Here is a 21,672-nt window from a genome sequence, read left to right on the forward strand (position 1 = left end):
GAAGAGAGAGCAGAGGGTGAAAAAGAACGAGGAAGCAGTGGACAGAGGGCCCCTGCTTCTTTGCCAGTGTGGTGACCGTGATTTCCAGCGCAAGGCCTTCACGTGGGCCCTGGATTGGCTCCCAAGCGTAGAGCCAAAGGTCCTGGAGAGTCTTCGGGTGTGGCTGCGAGTGGGTGCCGACAGGAACGAGCTCAGCTGGCAGGGACATGGTGGCTTTATTAACTAATACAGCTGGTTGCCAAACGTTGCCCAATTTACAAAGAACCCACAGAGACAAAGCACTTCTGTATCCTTGGACAGCTCTCTTCCTCCTCCTCCTCCTCGTCCACCTCAACTCCCCCTCCTAATCACAACCCAGGTCTCCCTGTTTGCAAGATTTCAATTCTCCTGCCAGGGCAGCACCCCACGCCCCTGGCAGAAATCTGATCTCCGTGGGCATCTTGTCCCACATCCACTAAGGTGAGAACGGGCAGCAGGCATGGCCCCGGGAGACTTCCAGGAAGGGCCAGCCAGGGGCAGCCTGCAGGGAGGCAGTCTCTGGCATGGGATCCGCCATGCAAACTCCTTCCCAGAAGGATCCAGGCCCCTGTCCAGGGAAACCCCCAGGCGGAGTCACTTGACCCTGGGCCCCTTTTCTGCCCCTCCCTGGGGGCTGCATTCTATCAGGGAAGGGGCCTGCTCTCCAGCCTTCAGCGCCTGCAGCTCGGCTGCCTGGTGGCCTCTGCATTCGCTCCCTGCTTCCTATGGGGGACGGTCAGGTGGTCTTCATGGAGGAGGTGCTTGAACTGGGCCCTCAAAAAGGCAAGAAGCCACCTTCTTCCTCCATGTCCCTGGATTTTGCCAGTGCTGCATCTCCCCAACCCCTCCAGGCCGGACGGGCCCAGCCCCTGACCTGTGCTCTGGGTGGACTTTCCTTCTGTGTCCCTCCATTCATTTCTCCTCTGGACAACCAGGCAGGCTGGAGGGCACAGGGGAGATATGTGGTTGGATTCCTGGGTTTGAACCTGCTCCACCCTGAACAGCCACCTGGACCTCTGCCAGTCTCTCTACCTGTTTAGGCCTCAGTTTCCCCATGTGTAAAAAGGGGCCACAAATAATACCCATCTCATGAAGAGGACGGAGCTAACACCTGACGTTTGAGATGCTGACTGGATGCTCAGTTCAGACACACTCATCAGCTCCCAAAGCCCAAGAGAAAACACACCAGACAAATCCCAGGGATGAGCGGCAAGAACTATAGAGGCAGCGGGTCAGACACCCCACAAACCCTAATGCACCCCCCAAACCCTAATGCACCCCCCTTTCAGGTCCAGAGACATCCTCATCTGAGTGGACTAGTTTTCAGTCAAAGGCTTGGAGGTGTCCCCAGAGGGGTCCTTAGCAGCGCAGGACCTCTGTGTCTAGCAACTTCCAGGCATGGGTCTTCTCCAGAGACATACCCCCTCCTCTTACACTTCTTCCCTTCCCTCTCCTTCTGGGCTCTGGATTCTTTCCTCCTCGTTCCTCCCCCTACTCTCACAAGCTCAGGTCCCTTTAGGAGGTGCCTGCCTGTGACCTGAGCCATTTACTCCTAAATTGTATGCTATTACTGAAATTGCACTCTCCCCCGGCTGCACAGCAGGTGATTAACAGAGAGCAAAGGCACGTGGTTCCCCCCCAGAGCATCCTATCCACCCATCCTCCACCTCCTGTGTGTTCATGTTGACAGGGAGGGGCAGAGAGGGGGAGCAGATGCCCCCTTTTCTTGATCCACTGAGCAGATCTCGATCCTGAGCAAAATCTTTCTCCGGAGAGTATTAATTTTCAGAAATATCCATTTGGGAAGAGACTAAAAGTTTGGCCACCAACTGACCCTCTTGAAGAGCCCTGAAGTCCCTGGAGCTTGTGGAGTTTGTGGGGGGTTAGGAGAAGCTGAGGGCATGGGGGCAATGGCTCTGGACCAATAGTGCTGTTGCCCAATGTTGCCCCATTTGCAAAGGAAACTCAGCAATCAAAGAGCTTCTCTCTGCTTGTCCCTCCTGCCGCTTCTTCATGTCTTCCTCATCCCTCTCTGAATCCCTGCCCCTCCTTAGGGTCCTCTCCTCAGCCCTGTCTCGCAGGGGTGGGCCCAGGCTCTCAGTTGCTCCATGTACAGGTCAATACCTGGGGGTCCTTTCCAATCGCCCCTTGTCCTTCTCTCACGACGTGCGATCTGGTGCCCAGATGTACTGCCTTCCTCCACCCTGCCTCACGTGCCCACTCATTCCTTCTCAACCCGTGGTCATGAGAAGGCCCTGGGCTCCGGACCACTCTCCTTGCCTCTTGTCTCCCCCACTACGGTCCATCCTTGGGGAATCGTTCAAGGCCACAGAGCTAACAGTGGTTCCAAGGCCCCTCTCCTTGCCCCTCCTCTCTTCTCCTTACACTCTGACTCTGTCGCATCTCATCCTCCTTCCTCCTCTGGGCTAAGGTTCTCCCAGTAAGCCAGGTCTACACATCAGCCACCGGACACTCTGTCTAGTCTGGTTTCTGTTTTATTTTATTACAGACTGTGTTTCATTGGGGGGATTACTATTCACTTAAAAGACTGTCTATTTTGGAAAACAAAAGAAAGGAAGAGAAAAAAGGGAGGAAAAGAAAAGAGCCCGAGTTTCTCCCATGACTCTGAAATCATGACTTTGAATAAGCATCCAAGTAGGCCAAGCCAACATATTTGAGAAACGCAGCTGTAAGTGTGTGTGCGCGCATGCATGCATGTGTGTGTGTGTATGTGTGAGAGAGAGAGAGAGAGAGAGAGAGAGACTCGTTATTGTTTGGGTTAACTCTTGTGAGCAGAGATGACTTTCTTCTCCCTTCCACACGTCTTTTGTCCTTTGCAAAGGGCCACCCTTGAACGATGTGGCTCTTCCGATCTGGCTACGGACAGCGGACCGTCAGGGATCACCTAAACCCAGCTGGCCCAGTAATCTTTTTTCAAAATGTCTTTAAGTGACTCTCATACAGAGAGAGGTGTAAAAACATAAATGTATAATTATTTAGCAAATTATCTCTAATTCTCATGTCACCACCCCCCAGGCCAAAAAAGAAAACATTGCTGATATCCAGCGGGTCCCCCCCACTTCCACTCAATCAGCACCCTCTGCCCACCCCCCAAATTAGCTGCTATCCTAATTTCTAACACTATCATTTATTTTGCCTATATTTGAGCTTTATATAAATGGAATTATACGATAGGTATTCTTTGTACCTGGTTTCTTGCATTCACCGTGTTTGTCAGATCATGCTTTTTTTTTTTTCATTATCTATTTCACTGTCTAATAATTTCTAGTATCAGAACTACAATTTGTTTTGTATATTACCCTTATACCTGGCAACCTCATTAAATTCACTTATTAATTCTAATTACTTGGGAATGTCCACAAACACAATAAGGAGAGCTTCGTTACTTTTCTTCTCATCATTTGGCACCAGAAGAGGCTTTGAGTATGAGGCTGAATAGGTACGGAGATGGGGGAGTCCAGGTCCGAAAGCCTTCAACATTTCCCCCATTAAATATTTGTAAATTAAGGCATTTCCCATTGACGCTAGTTTTTAACATAAATGAACATTGAGTTTCAGCATCTGTTGAGCTAATCATCTGATTTTTCTCTTTTGTGATGAAGTGCACTGATTTACTTTTGAATGCCAAACCAAGCTTACATTTCTTTTTTTAAAAAAACTGTGTATATCTTTGTCCTAGTCTGATAACGCTCAGTTTTTAAAAGTAAATTTTTGATTGAAATAAAACTTACACAATATAACACACATACAAATCGTAAGTGTACAGTTTGATGGATTTTAAAAATCTGGGCACCTCTCTAGAAAACAGCTCCCAATTCAATAAACAGACTATCACCAACCCCCAGAAGCCCTACACATGCCTCTTCCTGGTCACTACCCCAAAAGGTAACCACAATCCTAACATCTAACACAATTTTTTCATTTTGAGTGTTGAAGCTTTTTATAAGCAAAATGATATAAAATGTATCTGATTTCTTTGGTTCAAAATTTTGTTTAGGAGATTCTCCCATGTTGGTCAGTAAAGAGATAGTTCTCACATTTTCATTGCTATATGGTCGTTGTTCATGTGAATATAGCAAATATTATCTTTTTCTCTGAGTCGTAGACATGTGGGCAATTTCTAAGGCGGGGCTTTTACAATAGTGCTGCCATAAACACGCGTGCCCGTTTCTCCTGGGCATACGCACAGCTCGTATGTGCTGCTGTAGAAACTTCCACCAAGCTGTTTTCCAGAGTCAGTGAAAACGACTCAGATTCCCGCCAACACGCGTGAGAGTCCAGTTCGCTCACACCCTGGCCGGGGCTTGGCATTCTCTGCCTTGCTGTTCCGGCCATTCCATTGAGGGTGTGGTGATACAGCATTTTGGTTTTCATTTGAGTTTTCCCTGATGACTAATGAAGTTGAGCGCCCTTGCATTCTGGGGGGCTGCGGTGCAGCTGGGTATCCTCTGTGTTCATGCAGCTGCTTACATCATTCGCCCATTTTTTAATTGCTTGGTCAGTGTTTTTCTTCTTGGCTTAAAGGCTTTCCTTATATATTCTCCAGAGTCACTATTCCCCTCCAGTTCCCTCCACCTGCCCTCTGCTCCTCCTCCCTCAGCTCAGTGCTTCCCACCCCAAGGCCACACCCCCATTCCAGGTGAGCCCCTTGGCCCTTCCTTCAGTCATTAGATAAGCTGGGGCCCCAGAAGGCAGTGGCAGTGATGAGAGTAAATAAACTCGGAGACGTGGGAGTCTGCAGCCAGCTCTATGTCTTACCCACCTCCCAGGTCTGGGGCAATTGTTCTATCTGTCCGCCCCAGTTCCCCCGTGTGCCTCTCTCTGCCCATCCTCTGTCTACATCTCCTGTCTCTCTCCCCCCTCCTGCCCAGTCCCTCACAGCTGCCCTCCCGGCAGCCTCAGCGGCTCCTCTTGGCACTTCCTGACCCGCCTCCCAGTCTGCTGCCCCCCCCCCCCCGCCTCTCAGTGCTCCCCTGCTCCACAACATGTTCTCTCCCCCGCCTCTGAGGTTCTCCGGGCTGCAGGGGAACCCTTCCCAGAACCCATGCGGCCACGTGGTCACTTCCCCGAGAGCTGAAGGTCCCTATGTTGGTGACGAAGGACAGGCAATGGCAGGGGTGACAGAAAGTGCCAGGGACCGAGGGCTGAGTCCAGGCCCATCATCGGTGGTGACCGGGGAAGGCGCAGCTTGATGAGGAGGCAGCGGCAGGAGGAGACATGGCTGCCCGAGGACCGAGGCTGGGCATCAAGCAGAAGGGGACTCGGAGAATGAGGAACCTGTGGGCCAAGCCTGTGGGCAGGTGGAGGAAAGCAGAACCTGACGGCTGTGTGGAAATGAAGGAAAAAGTCAGGGAAGTGAGCGATTTCCAGGATATTTGGAAATATTCTGGCTTGAGGTTGCGCCTGTGAAATAATTTGACCCAAAAAATCAGACGGTCTCAGAGGTGAATGTTTCCTTTGATGCCATTTTACAAATGGCGTCTCCGAGCCCAAAGGGGGCATGTGGCCTACCCAGGCCTGCCCTGGTAGGGCTACGTAGTATCAGGTTTCTGACTCCTTGCCCTGTTGGGGGTTGGGAAGTGGGGGACTGTTGCTTCAGTTGAAAATATTCTCATGAAGCATTAACTCTGGGCCAGCCCCTTGCCCAGCGCTGGGGTCATCAACATGAATCAGACGTGATCCCTCCCCCAAGGACAACAGGCAAGGGAGCAGGCAGAGGAGAATGTCCTGGAAAAGGCATGGAAGACCTATACCCAAGACTTTGTAATAGGGACGGAGTCTGCCTCCCAACTGTGGCGGCTCTGGAGGGAAAAGCGAAAGCTCCTTCCCCCACTCCTTCACCCCAGCAGCTTCTAGCAACCTCGACATGGTGGGCTTCGCTGGAGCCAAATAACTGAGGGGGAAATTATAGGCACCAGGAAATGTGGGCCCTGTGGGTACCTGGAAGAACTTCCGCCCTTACTCTGGGGGAGTAGAAGCCATTGGAGGGAGCTGAGACTATATGGAGAAAAGGGAGAAAGGGAGGAGAAGAGATACCATTGTGGAGGTTCAGCAATAATCCAGGACAGACAGGAGACGGCAGAGGGGAAGTGGGCGAGGGGTTGCAGTCTAGACATGTCTTCAAGGTGGAGCCGGCGGGATTTGTTTACAGCACCAAGGGATGCAGGGGGTGGAGGTCAGGAGTGGGGGATGACACCAAGGTGCTTGGCCTGAGAAGCGAGAAGGATGGACTTGCACTGACTGCAATGGGGAAGACTGTGGATGAGACAGACAGGAAGAGGGTAGACCAGATGTCTCATTCTAGACACCATCAGGTTGACAGAGCCTTGGACCTCCAGGTGGGTAGAGAGAAACAAAGCCCCTGACTTCCTGCCACCAGAGAGCCCCTGGTACTACAGATATCAAAGGCGGAGGTCTGGAACTGTGTATAAAATTATTTTTTGAACCGTGGGCCCATTTTCTCCCCCAGGATAAGGCTGATGCCTAGTTACACACAACACGGTGTCCAACACCACAGGCTCATGAAATAGCCTGTATGGTGACCACGGACGCTCTCACGCCTGGGGAGGCTGCGACTCCACAGCTTTCCTAACCACTGCGTCAAGCCCCACTCGGACCCCTCTGCCCCCTCTCCCACCCGTGCCAGTGACGGCGGAGTGCAGACCACGCCCCGTGCAAGCCCTCGGCTCTGCTGCGCTGTCGTGGGCTCAGTGGCCCCTTCCTTGCACGTGACCTCAGAGGGGGCTGACGCTCTTCCCTGCACAGTCTGCATCTGCTGCAGAGCCGGCCTCTGTGGGTTCCGCAGCTCAGCCTCCCTTCTGTTTGGCTAGGACCACACCCTGGCCTCTCCGTGAGAGAAAGAGCAGGAAATGTTTGCCCTGCTTGCAGGGAGAACAATGAGCATGTTCACAAGCCTCGGAAGGGTGAATGTGGATTTTGAACAATACTTATTATTTTACAGAGCGCTCCGTTGCCCACAAATGTCAGTGCACCAAAGAATTTATTGAGATTCGATCTGAGCAGTGACGCATAAGATGTGAGGATTAAACCTACAAGAGAAGCCTCAAGAAGGAAGCTTCCTCAAACTGGGTGTCTGCTCCAGGGACAGCCTGGGCCAGGCTTCCTTCCAGGTGGGCCATGGGGCTGATGCTTAAAGGACAGGAGACCTGGACAGTAAGGAGACATCTGCCCACGGAAATGCCCCTAGCTATCCACCCCAGCCAATTCCCATGGTGTAGAAATCTCCCCTGTGGCCGTTTCCATGTTCCCAGCATGGATGGACACCATTAAATATGGACTTAGAAAGAGAGGCATGATATCACATTATATAGAATCCCCACCACACACATGCAATAGGCATAAGTCACCTCAAGAGCCACAGGAATGCAAGGGGAGTGGGGCAAAACCTTCCAAATTCAGGACCACCTAACAGCTGGCTCTCATGATCCAGGCTGAGCCAGGCAACACCTCTCTCAGAAGCGTGGACATGTGTGCACCAAAAACATAAACAGGAGTGTTCATAGGAGCATGACCCGTAAACAGCCAGGATGTCTCTTAGCGGTGGGCGGGTGCTAGGATGAGGAAGCAAATTGACCAATGGGAATGAGCCAAGGGCGACTACCCGCTGCGGGGACCTGGCCACACCATCTCACAGATATAACCCTCAGCAAAAGTGGACGGACACGAAGGAGCGCCTCCCACCTCACCGCACTTATAGAAAGCTCAAAAACAAGTCAAATCCGTGGATGCTGGTAGAGGAACAAAAACCGTGGTTCCCAGGTCGCAGTAGGATGGGTGTCTGAGCTGGAGCATTGGCTCGGGAGAAGGAGGGACAGGGGGTGGGTGGGAAGGAAGGAGGGAGGGAGAGAGAGGAAAAAGGATGCTTGGCAGACGCTGGCCAACACTTGAGCGCCAGGCCCTGTTCTGGACGCGGTGTGGACACGACTCATTCGGTCCGCGGCCGCCCCTACAACGTAGGTGGTGCCAGCATCCCAAGAGCCAGGCTCACAGATGAGGAGGCCTGGGAGGGAGACGAAGCCAGAGCGCCCTCCAGGCTGCCACAGGCCCTGGGCACTGTGCTCTCCTCCACGGCTGTCCCCTGGAAAAGGAGGGGAGTAGGGGTGTCCCTGCTGGGAAGTGCGTGTTCCTACTGAGGAGGCAGTGCCCAGAAGGGCCTGGAATGTACTGCCCCAGAATGTTCTGCCAATGTCCCTCCTCCCCACCCCCCTACTGGCTGCAAGCCCTTATGACCTGAGGGCCCCATCGCATGACGCATGGCTGCCAATCAAAACTAGCTGCAGTTAATGAAGCAAGGACACCGAAGGAGCCCGTAGGAGGAATAAGGAAACAGATGAGAAATCGAGTCCAATGTTCTCAGCCAGTGCTGACACCCAAAGCTGTGCTGCCCAAATCACAGCCCCACCCCGACCCTCCTCCGCTCGGAAGGGCAAGACCCTGCCACCTAGGGGCACAGAGGCCAACTCTCCCACCCCCCCCTCCCCCGGGGTCTGCAGAGTGAGCTCCGACTGGAAAGAGCGGCCAGCTTCCTCCCCGGCCCGCCTCCTGCCCTCCCAGCCCCCGCCAGCTCCCAGAGGAGCGAGCTTTCTTCCTTTTCTTTTGTTGATTAAATTCTGGATCAGGTCAGACCTCTGTCCAGGGTCCAGCTGGAGTTTCAGGGAGCGGGGGAGCTGGTGTTAGGAAGCTGGACCAGAGGCAGGTGGCCTGGAACGTGGTGACAGACCCTACTGTCTGGACTCCAGGCCTTGTTCTCTTGCTCTGGGCCCAGACTAGCCATGAGGGTGACGAGACACTGTCCCCTGGGAAGGGAGGCAGAGCTCCCTGCTGGGGAGCCAGAGTGAGCAGGAACGGAGGTCCTGGGACAAGGAAGCAAACTGTGGTGCAGGAGGTCCACCCACGGGTCCCGTGATAGCTGCTGGTGGCAAAGGAGGACCACCTGCTTGCTTAATGTCAGCCCTGGGGGATGCTGAGGTCACAGGCCGAGGCTGGTGGAGGTCGGGGCTCTGAGGACCCAACTTGACTCCTAGAGAGAGTACAAGGCCTCCTCAGAGGAAGAGTCTGCAGGAGGGGTCTGGGGCCTAGGAGGCCCTCAGCCCTTCAGAGAACCGTCTTGAGCTGACCAGCTCCTCTGCTTCCCACAGATATCGGATGTCACGCCAACTGTGGCTACCATTTGCTAGGCGTAGAAACCAAGGCCAAGTCGGCTCAGCTGCCCTCCCATCGCCACTGGGACCAAGGCCTCCCGAAGAGGACTAGGTGTGGGCTGTGGCACTTTCCCTTTGTGCCAATGTGTGAGGTGGGCTCTCGTCCACATTCCAGGCTCATGTCTCCCAGAGGAGGAGGGAGGGAGGCAGTGGACTGAATCGAGGCTGGAGGACTCTGGGTAAGAAAGACCAGGGCTACCACCTCCATGCAAAGGGCTCAGGAAGGAACTTAGAAGAAAAAATGTCCTGGAGAACGTTCCTCAGAATCTCTGAAGGCCTGTCGCAGCCCTGGAAGAGGACCAGGAAGACGAGGGGGGAAGGAAGGAGTGGGCACAGTTGTCGGGGTTCCGTGAACCAGAGAGGAAGTCTGTCTAGGCCAGGAAGCTGCTCTCCGCAGGTGCATTGACAGACCCCTGCCCCCAGCAGGGACAAGAAAGTAGCTCCCGGGTTTCCTGTCTTCTGACAGCCTGGAGGAGAAATGATGCCAAGGCTGGGGGAGGTGACCTCAGACAGGAGCAGTCACCTGGAGCTCAAGGATGACATAAACCAGCCACAGAGAAATGGCAGCCTCCAGCCTCCAACAGTGCCCCTGGGCTATAGGAGCAGCATTTCTAATTCTTCAGTTGGAACCTCAACTTTTTCATCTCTAAAATGGGGGTGATAATCTCTCAGGGTTGTAGTGAGGATTAGATCATTTATGTAAAAAAAAAAAACAAAATTTGGCACAGATAATCCACAGTGTCTGACCCAAAGAATTGTTGGTTCCAGTCTTCCTTTCTGCTCTGCCTGCCACCCACGGCTGGTGTGGTGCAGCCCCTTGATACATGATGACTGACCAAGTGAAGGAATAGTGGGAGAAAGGAGGCAGGAGGGGAGAGAGGCCAGCAGGGAGGGAGGGGGACAAGGAGGCTGGGAAGGCAGGGGGCAGAGAGGACAGGAGGCGGGGTGGGAGTGGGTAGGAAGGAGGAACGCTGGTCAGTAAGATTCCACTCCTGAATTCCTCAGGGACTCCCTGGGAGGTCCCAAGTGACCCAGGACTCCAAGTCCAGGGCTCTTCCTCAACCTCCCCGCCCCCTCCTCACCCCGCAGGCCTCTGTCAAAGGACCGCAGACTTGGCTGAATTTGCCAAGGGGTCCCGGAGGTTTCCAGGGAGAACCTGGGTTGCCTCACCCATGGGGCAGGAAAGTGCTTAAAGTTCCAGATGCCTCTAAGACTGCGGGGACACACGTGTCTTCTCCCCTGTAGTGGCCCAATGACACCCCCTAAGGGACTGCGGCTTGAGTGAATAGGTGTGTGGAAGTTTTGTGGAAATGTTCAATAACTATGTTGTATGCTCTCTCGCTCTCTCTCTCTCTCTGTTTCTCTCTCTCTCAAATAAATCAGACCCTTTCCTGAAAGGCAGAGACCTGCAGGTTGGGGAAACTGGAGACCCCTGGGAAAGGCAAGCAAGCAGATGTGCTATTTCCAATGTCCTCAATGGCGGCGGGGGTGGAGGCTGGAGGCTGAGGCAGCTGTTAGGGCCAGAGACCGCCATTTTGCCCGCCCATGACCTACCACCTGATATGCTGGGACTTGGAGGACCTGAGCCACCGTCGGTGCTAAAACAAAGAGGGTCTGTGTCACCAGCCATGCACCCGATCATGACATTCCCTATTATCGGAGGGAACTGAGGCATGGCCGCCGGCATCCTGCTGAGAACCGGTTTCGCCTCCATTGCCCCTTCCCCTCTCCCTTGATCATTTCCCAGAAACAAGGACCATAAATCTCCTGGCAGCTGCCCCTAATCAGAGGACATTGTTGCTTCGCAAGCATCTACACCCTGGACGTCTGGACTCGACCAGCAGGGTGACCCACACCCCCTGCGGGTCTGCTCCACATCCTTAAAAATCCCTCTACCCCTTCCCTGGCGCCGCAGTCTGTGACTCAGCCCACCCTATCGCAGTGTCTCCCTTCTAGCAAAAGCCCTCAATTGCACTTCTCTGGATCCAGATTTTTTTCTTAGCCACCTTGGCTACCTAGCAGCAGCCAGGTTTCAAGACTGGTGGATGTGTTCAGAAAGGCTTTAACTCCTGAAAATAAAAGTCTGGAGGACTTCTGGCCAAGATGGAGGCCTAGACAGACATGCTGCGTCTCCCTCCACAGCTAAGAAGGAACACAACTACCTCAAAACTAGAGACAACCAGAAGTTCCAGAAAATTGAGCTGCATGGAAGTCCAACAAACAAAGATATAAAGAAGAAGTACTCACCCAGACAGGTGGGAGGGGCAGAGCTGTGGCGGAGAGGATGCGGTGCGGTGGCAGCAGCAGCAGCGGTGGCAGTGGTGGCGGTGGCAGGCCGGCGGAAAGCGCAGTCACACATTATAAAAAGTCGGGAGGGACACCTGGGGAGTGCTCCCAGCACCAGACCAAACCACGCAGCTCACAGTCCCAGCGCCGGGAAAATAAAGCCTCATTGCTTCTGACTGTGCAAACCAGTGGGGGTTGGGGCAGAAGAAGAAACTGCTGGTCTCTCAGCAGAGTCTGCTTATTTAAAGGGCCCCTACAGTCCTAGAACATGTGCAGGCCCACCCACTCTGGGAACAACAGCCAAGGCAATAGCTAGAAAGGCACCAGTCCCATACAGAAGTGGGAGAAGTGCCTGGAACAGAGGTGAGTGCTAAGCAAGTGGCATTGTTCCCTCTCAGACCCCTCCCCCACATACAGTGCCACATGAGGTGAAACCAATCACCCTGTACTGAGGAATACCTAAGGCTCTGCCCCTTACAACATAACAGGAACAACAGCTCCACCTAAGACACAGGCAAACAAACACAGGAGCCTGTCAAATGAGGAGACAGAGAAGTATGGCCCAAAGGGGGAACAAATCAAGGTTCCAGTGGGAGAACTAAGAGACAAGGAGGCAGCCAACCTAACATACAAAGAGTTCAAAACACTGGTGATAAAGATGCTCACAGACTTGACAGATGTGCTTAAGTATGGCAAACACAAAAGGGAAGAAGTGAAGGCTATGCTAAATGAAATAAAGCAAAATCCACACAAAACTAATGGTGAAGGGAAGGAAACCGGGGTTCAAATCAATGATTTGGAACATAAGGAAGAAAAAAACAGTCAATCAGTACAGAATGAGGAAATGAGAATTGAAAAAAAATGAGGAAAAAAATTGAAAACTTATGTGAGAAAATAATGAAGGAAAACTCCCCAAATTTGGCAAAGGAAATAGACATACAAGTCCAGGAAGCACAGCAAATCCCAAATAAGTAGACCCAAAGAGGACCACACCAAGACACATCACTATTAAAATGCCAAAGTTTCAAGATAAAGAGGGAATCATAAAAGAAGCAAGAGAAAAGCAGAGGGTTACCTACAAAGGGATGCCTATAAGACTATCAGCTGATTTCTCAAAAGAAACTTTGCAGACAAGAAGTGACTGGCAAGTATTCAAGGTAATGAAAAGCAAGGGTTTACAACCAAGATGACTCTATCCAGCAAAGCTATCATTTAGAATGGAAAGGCAGATAAAGTGCTTCCCAGACAAGGTAAAGCTAAAGGAGCTCATCATCACAAAGCCATTATTATATGAAATGTCAAAGGGACTTACTTAAGAAAAAGAAGATCAAAATTATGAACATTAAAATGACAATAAACTCACAACTATCAACAACTGAATCTAAAAAATAAAAACAACATCCAATTAAGCAAACCAGAATAATAATATGGGGATCATTTGGAGGGTTATCAGCTGGGAAGAGGAAGGGGGAGAAATCGGGAAAAGGTGCAGGGATCAAGAAGCATAATTGGTTGGTACAAAATAGACAGGGGGAAGTTAAGAATAATATAGGAAAAGGTGAAGCCAAAGAACTTATATGCACGACCCATGGACATGAACTAAGGGGGGTGTGATTGCTGGAGGGAAGGGGGGTGCTGGGCAGAGGGGAGCAAAGGGGGAAAAAATTGGTACAACTGTAACAACATAATCAATAAAATATACTTTAAAAAAAAGTCTGAGGGGCCTCTCCAGCTCAGCCAGGCCCTGAAGGTAGGGAGAGGGGGTGCATAGCAGCAGGTCCCCACTCTCCTTCCCTGAGGCTCAGACACAGCCCAAGGGGCTCCTACCATCCGTTTGGTTCACCCAGCCAACATCTGAGGGCTGGTCTTGGCCAAGGATAAACCAGGGAACACAACGCAAGTCACTTCCGTCCTGGAACTGACTTCAGGGGGCAGTGAGGGGCAGACAGACAGATAATATAAATATCCTGGGCCACTCAGAAATATGATTGGAACTGTTCAAAGATAAGGTGAGGCATGTTACAATTTTTAAGAGTTTATTTGGCAAAAAATGATTGCAATTGAGCAACACCAAGCCGGAAGTGGTTAGGAGTGCTCCCACTACAGGAGCCAGGGAAAGACTGATACAGGATTCTTCTGTAAAGAAAATTTGACTTTCTCCTCTATTTATTTATTTACTCAATGATTTATTTATATCAATATGGATTCGTGTATATTTATTTTGTACCTTGGGTTATAATCTAATACCATATTATTTACTTTGTGGCTGAAATTGTTCCGGCTTTGGCCATTGGAAGCTATTTCAGGTCGGTTCCTACAACTCTTTGACTTGCCCCCATTTTTTAAAAAATCATTTCAAGATTTTCTTGCAATACAAGATGCTCCAGGCTCATCTTGTATTTTTCTGCCCTAGGTCTAGAATCAGCCATTTCACCAAAGAGCCTTCATTCCTTGTATTGGAGAATAATATTTAGAAACCAAGATTTGAGCACCGGGTGTGCATGCCCTCTGAGCAGACAGAGCTGGGTAATAGCTGATCTAGGTAAGCCATGGAGACAGACATATTTACTTGTTTCTATCTGTCTCCATCTGTGTATAGGAGTATATTGAGCCTCATACTGATGTCTGCGATTCCAATCCAGTCTTCAGGACTGGCTCTAGCCTTGCTTCCTTGTGTACCTGTAACTCCCCTCTCCTGCAGTGTGAGCAACTTGGCCCACCTTCTAGCTTCCGTTTTCTTGTTTGCTCAGCCCCAGCACACCTGTGGAGCAGTTTCAGAACCGGTAACCTGTACCCCTCTGGGAGACAAGCGTACAGGTTAGAGTATATTAAAGTTTCTTTCATCTTTAGCCTCACACTCTCCAGGAAAAACACTGTTTCCCAGAGTTATGTAGATCGGCCCCCTTTCGCGGCCCCTTCAGGTGTGGTTATGTCTTGTGTCTGTATGAAGTTTGCGTCCGTTCGCAGCGTGTCGCCTCCCAGCGCTGAGTGCACCCTTCCTTCCACACGTGCTCTGAGCTGGAAGGCAAGCATTTCTCCTTTAGAGGGAGCGCAATAGTAAACTTCCCCAGGAGAGGGCGCTGGAGGAACGTTGCAGGAGGAAGGGGCCCTGGGGCCATTTCCAGTGTGGGGTGGCGCTGGGGACCGCGCCGGGGGCTGTAACTTTGCAGCCCGGGTCTGGTGCTAGATAACCTTTTCTGCAGCGCTCTCCACACGGCGGCGGGAGCCCTGCAGAGCCTGTGAGCTCCACGCCCCTGCTGTGCGCTGGCACCCAGATTCCCCCTCTGGCCTTGAGCGTCGCATCCTCTCCAGCACCCCGTCGTCGGGACTCCACCAGGTTCAGGCACACAGAAGGCCTGTCACCACTGGCTCCCAGTGAAGGGCTCTGCTATCCAGTGGACTGACCACACCCTGTCCAAAGAGGCCTGGCCCCCCTACCAAGAGTGTCCTTCCTTAAGCACTGTCCCTGGGCCCTCAGTACAACAGTTTCCATATATCTTATAGTTATTCTTTTGTCATAGTTCACAGTTCTTTACTGGCTGCACCCCTACCGAGGAGCGCTTCCACTGGGAGGGAAGGCGGGCCTCCGCCCAGAGGAATGTGTCCTAATTTAATAAAGGAACCCCATTGTGGCACTTTGGGGCCAAGGCCAGCAGGTGAGATATGCAGACTCAGACTGGTGGTCTGTACCCCTGGGCTGGTGGCAGGGGTAGCAGGCTGGTTAGCCTTCCAAATCCCAGCCGGTGAGTGTTCACTTGGGCACTGACCAGGGGTCCCTCCTGGTGGCTCTCCTGTGTGTCAGTGAGCGTGTGCCTGACACCCCTGGACCAGGGGAGCTTCTCTACGGCAGGCTGGTCTCAGGGCAGGCTAGCCAGAGGATGGTGTTGGGGTTCTGTTCTTCACATACGTGGGATCACACTGTGTATATTCTTCAGAAACGTGAGTTCTTTGCTCAAAGCTATGATTGTGCGCTATGACCACATTGATATTCATAGCTCAGTTCAGAGGTCAGCAAACCTTGTTCAGCATGACTTCTTTTTATGACATGTAAAAAAAATTGTGTAAGATTGGAATTATCTTTCCCTTGACTGCTTTGTAGAACTCACCTAGAACAACGTAGATCACATAACCTAGAATATTCAATGAGTCAATTTTAATGTTCTATAATTTTAAGAAATTCATTTGCTCTGGGTTTTATTTTATTTATTTAAGTAAAAGGTATTTATTATTATAAAGATCTCCAAAGTAGAAAGCAAAGCACATATATTTGTCACCCCTGTAACTGAAAAAGAACCAATATGGAAAACAGGTTTTTTAAATTCCAAAGAAATCAATAAAGAAAAGATAACCTAGTTTTTAAAATGAGGGAAAGCCTTGACCCAGTACTTCACAAATGGGAATATCCAAATGTTCAGTCAACATTATGAAATGATGCATAACCTCAACCGTCATCAGGGAAAGATAAATTTAAATCATAGAGATACCTCTACATGCCCAAAGAAAGGCTAAATTTTAAAAGAATGACAATACCAAGTGTTGGTGAGGATTGGAGCAACTGAAACGCTCATATACTGTTCACGGTATGATCGCTTTCAAAATCTGATATATTAGCCCTGGCTGGTGTGACTCAGTGGATTAAGCACCAACCAGCCTGTGAACCAAAGGGTCACCAGTTCGATTCCCAGTCAGGGCACATGCTTGGGTTGCAGGCCAGGTCCCCAGTAGGGGGCACACAAGAGACAACCACATATTGATGCTTCCCTCTCTTTCTCCCTCCCTTCCCCTCTCTCTAAAAATAAATAGAATCTTTTCTTTTTAAATCTGATGTATCTGACATGTTCATACCCTATGACTGAGCACATCCACTTTCAGTTATGTCCCCAACAAACATGCTTGTGAAGGTGGACAAAAACACATGTCTAAGTACAAGCATAGCCCTATTATTTGTAATAAGCAAAAATTGGGACCAACCTACAGGGGCCACAACAGTACTATGACTAAATACACTGTAATTTCCATTCAACGGAATATTCACAACTAGAAATGAAGAAGTCACTGAAGCACGGAACGACATGAATGAATCTCACATACATGCTTTTGAGTAACAGAAGTGTTAAAAGGTAAAGTGAGGTGTGTTAAATTTTCTTTTCAAGAGTTGCTCTGACTAGTGTGGCTCAGTTAACTGGGCGATGTCCTGCAAATCGAAAGGTCACCGGTTTGATACCCGGTCAGGGCACGTGCCTGGGTTGCAGGTTCAGTCCCAGGCTGGGGTGTGTATGAGAGGCAACTGATCGACGTTCCTCTCTCACACTGATGTTTCTCTCCCTCTTGTTCTCCCTCCCTTGCCTACTCTCTAAAAATAAATAAGATCTGTAAAACAATTTTTCCCCAAGAGTTTATTTGAGCATACATTCATTCGAATCAGACAGCACCAAACCAAAAGTGGCTAGGTGTGCTCCAAGGCCAGGAGCTAGGGGCCAGGTTTTCATAGAGAAGACACAGAAGCTAAGCACGGAAGTCACTTCATTGGCTCTGGCTTCCACAGTTGCCTTATTTAGGAAAGCCCAGTTGGCTACTTGTGATTGGTTGTTCATAAGTTTCATTTTCTCGGATTCCAGTGCATGAACTCTGACTTAGCTTTGTTCGCCTGGCCAGGCTACCGAGGCATTAGAGCCACCTCCGTCTAATTGCCTCTCGGTTTAATTCATTTAACAGAAGCAAGACTCAAAATATATATACAGTTGGACTTTATTTATGTGACCTTTTTTTAAGACAAAATTAGAATATTGGTTAGAGTTGCGCACACAAGTGGTAATTATTACCCCAGAGTAAAGAGAGTTGGGCACTGTGCCCTCCCAGTAACACTGGCAGGTGGGGGGGCCCTGGCCAACTGAGAGCAAAGCAATGGAGCTTTCAGTGTTCACCCCTGACCCAGGGGGTCTATGACTCACTCTCTTAGTCTTTTGGAAACGCTGTGAAATTTTTAAAATAAATAAATAAATAAAATTTTAAAAACACAGATTGGGCAGCTTATAAACAACAGAAATTTATGGCTCAGAGTTCTGGAGGCTGGGAGTCCGAGGTCAGGGTGCTAGCTGGTCAGGCGAAGGCCCTCTTCTGGGTGGCAGACCTGTGTCCTCACAGGGCAGAAGGTTCTAGGGAGCTCTGTGGGGTCTCTTCTATAAGGGCACTTATGCTATTCACGGGGGCTCCACCCTCATGACCTCATCACCTCCCAAAGGCCCCATCTCCTACCACCATCACCTTGGGGGTTAGGGTTTCAACATGTGCATTTGAGGGGGACACAAGCAAGCAGCCTGGAGCACTTACCAGCACCCATTTGTGTCTGTTTGTGGATTTCAGTTCAGGGTTCCTGGGGACTGATTTAATAGCTCCTGCTGCACTTGTAGCCTTTGACCCACTTCAGTCGACCTTCGAAGAAGCCTTGTTTTAGAGTCAAGAAACTGCAGTTCTTGCCCCACTGTCTCTCTGGGTGTGATGAGTTCCAAGTATGTCCCCATGTCTAAAATGATCACGTTGAACTTAGAAGGTGCCCGAGATCCCTTTAAGCTCTGACAGTTTGTGATCTGCCATCTTTATGATAGACACGTGTGGGTCCCAGAGCATGTTGGTGGCACAGTGGAGATAGGGACAAAGGACTCGGTAATTTCTTCCCCCACTAACCCATGACCCCAGTCCAGCCACGCCTCTGTGATGTTGGTCCCCGCTTCTTTCCTCTGGCCCAGCCCACAGCGGGGCCTCATTGAGCCAAGCCAAGGGTCTTGTTCTCGTTTACTGTCTCCACAGGTTCAAGTGCTCCTGGTGCTTCCTCAGTTGGGCCTCTGCCCAAGTTCAGGTCCTTTTCCACATGTACTGGAGTAAGATAGAGTCCAAGGGCCAGATGAAGATGAGGATCTTTGCCCAGAGATGTAAGAAGTGCTCTCAGCCTCCATTTGATGTCCCCAAGTTCACAGAAGAGAACATGTCAAGTATCCTAAACAACCCGGCGCTCCGAATTCTAAAGGACTGCTATGAAGAAGTGTTTCAGTCAACGGAGGAGATTCCTACAATCAAGGACATCTCTCTTGAAAGGTCACATGACATGAACAACTGTGAGGCGTGTCTGCCGGACTTTTGTGCTCTGAGTGGGTTGGATCATGCCAAACCGTCACCCGCATCCCCATGACTTCCCACAACAAACTTACCTGACTTCGTGGGTACCTTCTCCCACGGGGAGGAGCACCACAGTGGCCGCAGTGACAGGGAACACCGGGGCTGAGGAAAGGAAACGTATCTCCCACCCTCCAGTTTTCTGAACCCCCATGAGCTAAGAGTCCCAGAGCAAACACCAACTACCAGGCGGAGAGTATAATCCATGTCTCCTCAACTGAGAGTTCGTATTCCCACCTAGTCCCGAACTGCATGCCCTGCAACTCAAATGTTTGTTGCTACAGTTCAAAGATGTGTTGCTGTTTGATCATTCTAATCATAATCATGCCCCTGCGCTTGTCCCTTCTGTAAAAACCACGAGATGAACCTCAGCATTATTGTGCTAAGTTTAAAAAGTCAGACACACACAGTCATATATTGCATGATCCCACTGATGTGACATATTCAGAAGAGGCTAATCCAGAGACAGGAACCACCACACTGTTTTCCACACCAGTTGCACCGTTTTCCACTCCCACCAACAGTGCCCGAGGGTCCCAGTTCTCCACGTCCTCGCAGACACTGGTTTTCTGTTTGTTTAATATATACAAAAGCCATTCCAAAGGGTGAGAGGTGGTATCTCAATGCCTTCGATTTGCATTTCTAGAAAATGTAATTTGTATAGTGCAGGTTTATACTTTCAGGAAAATATCAAAAATAATATTTGTACATCTCAGCACAGAGATAATTACTGGGAACACAACAGAAATCTGTGGATACATTCCTCAGACTTGCTATTCACTTTCAAACAGCGGAACGCAGGCCACGTATCCGAACGAGGCAAACTCCGGGAACGTAAAATGCAATAGTGGGGCTGAAGAGATACAAGCACATGCCTGAGCGACAGCACGTAAGGAAGCAAGCGCGTCCCAGAAGCCCGTAAACGGCCGGACACAGAGTGACCGGTGAGGTGGGGAAGGCGTGCTGGGTCACTAACACATGCAACATACAAACTTCTCAAATCTCTAAGATATTGTCATTCGGATGTATATTCCACTTGAGAATCTTTCTGTATTTTTACTGATAGGAATAAATTAAATAGTAGCTACAAGCATTGTATTCAATAATATATTTGGGGTATTAGGTACCATGAAATAATTATATATCAATGTAGTACTTTTTATTTCTTTATATGAACACCAAGACAAGATTTCTGCACAAAAGACTGTTTTTATTGAAATAAAACTTATGTAACTTCCGGACGGTCAGTTGGTAGGAAAGCTCCCATTTCTACCCTTTTCAGATATATTTTCCATTTGACTATGTATAGCATAAGCTTGCCGTGAAATAAAGTACCAAAATCATTCAAGCAGTAGAACTGATAAGTTTGAATTACAAAGTTAAAGAGTTAAAAAGAAAAACACAATTGTCTGAGGCTCAATTACATGATTGCTCCTTTTCCTACTCTTATCTCTTAACCTACTCCTCAGAGTTTGTCTTTACGTTGAAGCAAACGTGGGATGTGGCTTTCGAATGCTCTGCCTGTTTTGCATATGTTGGGGAAAAAAGTATTTGGAATTTTGGTTAGGCCCCTCAAGACAAGCTATAGGGGTGTCAGGAGAAACCTTTTTCAAAGGCACGCCTCTGGGGACAGACTGATTCTACAGATAAAATAAAGTTCACCATTCGTTTTGAGCCCAGATGAACTTCTCTAGAACCCGAGGGCTAGACCCACGCCGTACAACATGGTGACCACCTCTGACTATTTAAATTTAAATTAAATTAAAAATGGAGCTCTCCAGTCACTCCAGCCATCGTTCAAGTGTTCAGGGAGCACATGGGTCTGGTGGTTCCGATATAGGACACAGATACAGGAATTGCCGTCCCTGCAGGAAGCTCACTGAACAGCACTGGGCTAGACCACACAGGAGTCGATTCATATATAAACATATGTGATTATACGCATTTTTTCTTCTGAGACACAAAAGCTACTCGCTTAAGCTTATCTTCAACACACAGGCCTGTTTATCTGAGCCCAAGACAGTGGTATAGAGGTGGGTATTTAAGCAATCTCTCCACACCACATGATGTGATGTGAGAGCGTGGGGTCCCACAAAGAACCCCATCTTTGCCGATGGAAAGCACAGTCCCGTGAGCGCACTCTGGGTCGGGCACCTTGGCCGTGGGCAGAGTTCTCCTGTGGAACCCTCGAGGAAGCCTTGCGAGGGACTCCTCAACAATGTCAATTAGTCATTCCTGCTGCATTACATGGCCACCTTAGGAGGGGGTCCCTCCTCTCTGCACTCTGGGCAAGGTGACCACCCATGCAGGCCGTGCGAGGCCTCCCATGACCAGCCAGACCCACCCTTCCTCCACGAGGGCTGCCAGCACACCACCTCGGTGTCCCCTGCCCAGTGCAGACACCCCAGCCCTTCTTTCTACCTCCAAGGCCCAGATTATAACCAAAGTCTCTCCCGAGAGCCCACACTTGCAAAGTTTAATTTAAAACATATAGAAATAGCAGTTTGTATAAACCTAAGGACAATTATTCTCAGTAAAAGAAATAATGCATTAACACATTAAGCGCTATGTCAGTCACCGGGGACTGACACTATGCTTTCCGTTCAGACCGCGTCAGTCCCTGGTGACTGACAGTATAAATAATTTAATACTATATTTGTGGCATTTTTGTTTTAAATATTGCCTAAATATTATGCGGCCATGAAATGGTATCAAAAATTCATCGATACATATAGCTTCAGATGGATCATAATATTTTTTGAAATTTATTTCCACAATCTCTATTAGCTGTTGTATTTTGCATAAATGATTGGAAACATCTGTCTCCCTATGTCTGGAAAATACCACATTCATAATAATATTTCAAATCTATTTCTTAACATTATTTTTTGGGGGAAAGTTTGCATATATGCAGGATCATGGGACCAATATAAATGTAACAATGGTAGTCTAACTA

The 21,672-nt window shown here is 49.6% G+C and overlaps 1 protein-coding gene across 1 annotated transcript; it reads left to right on the forward strand.

The window, feature by feature from the left end:
* Positions 1-5,256: 5,256 nt before the first annotated feature.
* On the forward strand, positions 5,257-21,347 carry RTP3 (receptor transporter protein 3). The gene is given in 5 exon segments (XM_090284959.1): positions 5,257-5,339; positions 18,354-18,761; positions 18,763-18,835; positions 18,837-18,986; positions 21,324-21,347. Coding segments are annotated over 5 exon segments (738 nt in total).
* The last annotated feature ends 325 nt before the right edge of the window (positions 21,348-21,672 follow it).

This window comes from Furipterus horrens, unplaced genomic scaffold (assembly GCF_987537825.1).
Source record: "Furipterus horrens unplaced genomic scaffold, mFurHor1.1.pri manual_scaffold_7, whole genome shotgun sequence".
NCBI lineage: Eukaryota > Metazoa > Chordata > Mammalia > Chiroptera > Furipteridae > Furipterus > Furipterus horrens.